Consider the following 5,000-nt stretch of genomic DNA (forward strand, 5'->3'; position numbering starts at 1 on the left):
ATCAAGCCTCCACGCACTGATGAAGGCTTGATAGCCGAAATGCGTTTGCTTTTGGACATGGTGATAATATAAATAAATAATGAGACTTGGTTTGTGAGTGCGGATTCTTCTTTCAGATATGGCTGCAGCCACCTTCCAGGGGACCCCTGATGGGCCAAAAGCCAAATCAGTTTTAAATCTTGTTAACACGCCTCTCCACAGCTGGCCGACATGTTATCCTGAATTCCTATAGCTTGTAATTGTGACACTGCCTATGTAATTCTGGCCAAGGGGTCTCCACAGCAACCTGTAGCCTAGGGCCTCGGGCTATCTTAATCCGACCCTGCATAAAAGCACAGGCATCAATAATATAAGGACATGCAGACAGGGCCGCTGACAGCTTTGGCCGGGCCCAGGACAGAGTCATCTGAAAGGGCCCCCCACCCAATAAATACAATGTAATGAGAACCCAATTCTGGGCCCCCTCTGTCTCTGGGCCTGGGACAACTGTCCCCTTTGTCCCCCTTGTCGGCTTCCCTGCGTGCAGAGACAGTGACCAGCCAAGACCTGAGAGTAGTTGAGACAGAGAGAGTAGAGAGAGAGAGGTTCCATTGGCCCATTGTTTCCGGGTTCTATTATTGCAAGGGGGAGGGGGGAAAATCCCCCTTTAGGCAGACCTAGGCAGACCTAAGGACTGTTCTATTCAATGCTAGGAGCATTATGACACGCCCTTTTAGGCAGACCGGAACCTGGTCACAGTAGGTGCCCATAGAAACCTATTATGTTGGCATATCTCTATACTTAAAGAATCTCTGGTTGAGAGGTCTTGGGACACCTACCCAGGAAACACTGGTTGTATCTCAAAGTCATCTTTGTATCTCAAACTCTGGCCTTTTTAGGATGTGAAACGCCCAGTGATTGGATACTCTTTGGTGAACTCAGCGGAGTATCCAATCACTGGCCGTTTCACAACCTACAGTAGCAAGGCCAGGATCCTTGACTATGAGATACAGCCTCTGTCTAGGCCCGGTTATATTGGAACATTCTGTCTCTGTCTGGATGTAAAATAAAAAGAAAAAAGTCTGCTTCAACCAGGATTTTTTGCACACACTTTTTTTCTGTGACGTCTCAGGTTTCAGGATCTGATTTAGTACACCCTGACCTGTTAGAGTACTGAGAGCCTTACCATTGCGGACCTCCTTGAAGCAGCACTTGAAGCCATTAGACCAGGGGTGTCAAACTCAAATTGACCGAGGGCCAAAATCAAAATCTGGTACGAAGTCGCGGGCCGACCTCAACATTTTTTTTTTTTTTTTAATTGACTAAATTACTGCAAGCATTTCACATACACTCTTTCCCATCATATTTGTAAGTTAAAATGTGTCTGCACATCCTGTGAGACAGCAAATGTCATGTTCAAGTCGTTAAGCTGTACATTAATGGTGTATGTGGACCAACTGTAATAGACATTTGAAATGATCTTGCGGGCCAAATAAAATGGCTCCGCGGGCCAAATTTGCCCCCCAGGCCTGAGTTTGACATCCCTGCATTAGACAGTACTATAACCTTAACCTATCTCGTTACAATACTAGAATCCTCACCTATCCCATTAACTTGAAGAGTCACATGACCTGTTGCTGTACAAGAACATTACTTGCTACATTACACTTAGATGATGCTTTTTATCCAAAGGGACTTAGAGTTATTAGCAGTACAGGGTATTGGTTACAGTCCCTGGAGCAGTGGGGAGTTAGCTGCCTTGCTCAAGGGCACCTCCACCATGGAGTGAGATAGGGAGTGAAAGGGCGGGATTTGAGCCTGGAACCCTCTGATCTGAAGTCCATCTCCTTAACCACTAGGTCAAATGACTGCCCCTGTCCCTGCATTACAGTTACACATGCCATTACCGTTCCAATTTTACATCTCTCATCAGCTTCACCAGAGAGAGTAGAGAGAGAGAGGTTCCATTGGCCCATTGTTTCCAGGTTCTATTATTGCAAGGGCGAGGGGGAGGGGGAGGGGGGGGATCCCCCTTTAGGCAGACCTAGGCAGACCTAAGGACTGTTCTATTCAATGCTAGGAGTATTATGACACGCCCCTTTAGGCAGACCGGAACCTGGTCATGTTAGCTGCCCATAGCAACCTATTACATTGGCATATCTCTATATACTTAAAGAATCTCTGGCTTCACTATCCCTATCAGCATCAAGTTGTTTGCCGTTTGTGCGCAAGCTAGTAGTCTATGCTTACCTGTCCATTGCGGACCTCCCGGAAGCAGTACTTGAAGCCGGACGCCTCGGTGTAGGTGGAGTCTCCTCCGCGGATGGTCTGGGCGCGCACCTGCGCTGGGGGCGGGGCCTCTGCCCTCTCACCTGGCAGCACACCTGAGCGGGCCCCCGAGAGTCCGGCGGGCCAGGTAACGGTCTCCACACGCATAGAGGAAGAGGAAGAGGAGGAGGAGGAGGAGGAGGAGGAGGAAGAGGAGGAAGGGCCGTAGCCCACCTTCAGCACCTGGTGTATTTTCACACTGGCCTCTGGGGGGTGCTGTACTCGCACCTTCACCATGCCAGCTCCTGGGTGGACAACACACACACACACACACACACACACACACACACACACACACACACACACACACACACACACACACACACACACACACACACACACACACACACACACACACACACACACACACACATTAAAGATGGTATTCCCAAAAATGTGACAAACAAAAATGTGACATGGCACACACACACACACACACACACACGCGCGCGCGCGCACGCACACGCACACGCACACGCACACGCACACGCACACACACACACACACACACACACACACACACACACACACACACTCACTCTCTCTCTCACACTCAATCCCTTTCTCTTTCACTCAAATTATAGTTTTTGTTTTTGCACATCCCTCAACCATCCCTGCTTTTTCTCTGAGCTTTCCATACAACATTACAGGTAGGCTATACCAGTGTTTCTCAACAGGGGTGCCGGGGCACCCTGGGGTGCTGCGGGCCACCCTTAGGGGTGCCGCGGAAACGTGGCTGATGAAAAATTATGTAACACAATACATATTTGTCTCAATTGATAAGTGAATGCTAGTCAGTGGAATCTTTCATCTGCCATTTACACACAATAAAGTAAATATCGCCCTAGTCGGCTGCAACTTCGAACGTAGGTCATGCGACGTCTCCAAATTTGTTACTTTTCAAAGCTTGTGTGGCATCGGATGCGATGCCTTGTTACGGTTTGTTGGTTTGGGGTGCTTTGAGAACTTTCATGAATTGAAAGGGTGCCTTGCCTAAAAAAGGTTGATACTATGTGTCACATCAATTTTACCATCCCTTATACATATACAAAAACAAACCCCTGGTATAGACCAGAGTAATCCCATTCCTGCTGCTGGAGACCCGATCCCTTTTTACATCTTGCATCAGTTTCATTATACCTGCTCTTGTCAGAGACAAGGCAACGTTGTTTATTTGCCATTGGCGCACAAAGTAGTAGTGCACATTGGAACTCTTGATATATAGACCATGTGGATAGTCTTACATCAAATCCTAGTTCCAAATCTCATTCCAGTTCCAATCTTACATTCCGACTCACCTGAGCATTCCAAAAGGCATTCTCCCAAAAGGCATCAGACTCCCACAAGCCTACTCTAACTCGCAGCCCCGTGCCAACTCCAGCTCACCTTGTGTTCCACTTCTCTGACTTCAACATTCCATATTCATATTCTCATTCCAACTCACCTGAGCATTCCAAAAGGCATTAGACTCGCTCTAGATTATTCTAAAACTCACATCCCCCTGCCAACTCCCCCTCACCTCGTGTTCCAGTTCTATGACATCAACATTCCATATTTATATTCTCATGCCAGCTCGCATTCCAGCCCCCATTTTCAGGTCAAAGTGAGATTCTACTGTTCACTGTAAAAATTCAAAAAGGCTGAAATGTGCACCGTAGAGACAGAGAAGGGTGTCTTGGGAAGAACAAAGACCCATTCAAGGAGGAGGTAATGGAGGCAATGAATGCATCTTAATATGCGACCTTGCCTCCTCCACTTGCCTCCTCCACTTGCTTCTCGTCATGATGACATCACTGACAACAGCATTATATTTCAATATCTTGCAAAGGCTCAATTGTAGAGTCTTTGTCTCATTTGTAATTGGGATGGTGAATGAAAAACAGGCCCTAAAAAGTTGTTGTGGCTAGGCTGACAGCTGGGAAACTTTATCGTTTTCTCCACGGAGGAGGGGCCAGGAGGCGGGACGAGGAGACAAGCACAAGTGGAGGAGGCAAGGTCGCATATTAAGACGCACTCTGTGTCAAAGCCTTTTAGCCCTTTACCACCTCTGGAGCAGCACAGATGCAATTCTTTTCCTCTTTTAATCAAGTGCACAACACAGTCCCGAAACGTTAGTCCCTACTGTGTGTGGTAAACTTGATTAAAAGAAGGAAATAATTGCATCTGTGCTGTTCTGGTGTCTTCTGCCCACGGAGACAGCGGAGGGTACCTTTGGGAGTACAAAGAGGCTTTGTTTCTCCTTTGGCAAGCTCAAGGAGGTAACGTCAAAGATACTTTTAGCCTTTTAATTTTAGGTGTCTCTTAGTGTCCTTCCTTTGAAGTGCATAAGCACTGATCATGGGTCCACTAAAAAGGAAACATCACATGCAGTTTGGTTTGTAGTAGAGATGCACCGGATCCTGATTTTTAGGATCCTGCCGGATACCGGATCCACTGCTAAAGATCCTGCCGGATCCGGAACCGGATACCGGATCCTACGAAAGGGTTGAAACATATAGCCTACTCACACACGTGGGCCCTTTTAATCACGTTGTCTCAAACTATTTTGACTGAAAAGCCTCGGCTGCCGAATCCTGGATCCTGGAACCGGATGCGGATCCTGGAACCGGATCCGGATCCTGTGAAAAACCCTATTATCCTGCCGTATCCGGTGCATCTCTAGTTTGTAGACATATTTATCAGTATCCTGGGAA

The 5,000-nt window shown here is 47.4% G+C and overlaps 1 protein-coding gene across 1 annotated transcript in view; it reads right to left on the reverse strand.

The window, feature by feature from the left end:
• Positions 1-5,000, reverse strand: part of LOC134453957 (latent-transforming growth factor beta-binding protein 4) — a 127,045-nt gene that overhangs the window by 82,210 nt on the left and 39,835 nt on the right. The window contains exon 6 of the mRNA XM_063204704.1: positions 2,230-2,552. Coding sequence (XP_063060774.1) covers positions 2,230-2,552 — 323 coding nt within the window. The remainder of the gene's footprint in view (positions 1-2,229; positions 2,553-5,000) is intronic.

Source organism: Engraulis encrasicolus, chromosome 8, assembly GCF_034702125.1.
Source record: "Engraulis encrasicolus isolate BLACKSEA-1 chromosome 8, IST_EnEncr_1.0, whole genome shotgun sequence".
NCBI lineage: Eukaryota > Metazoa > Chordata > Actinopteri > Clupeiformes > Engraulidae > Engraulis > Engraulis encrasicolus.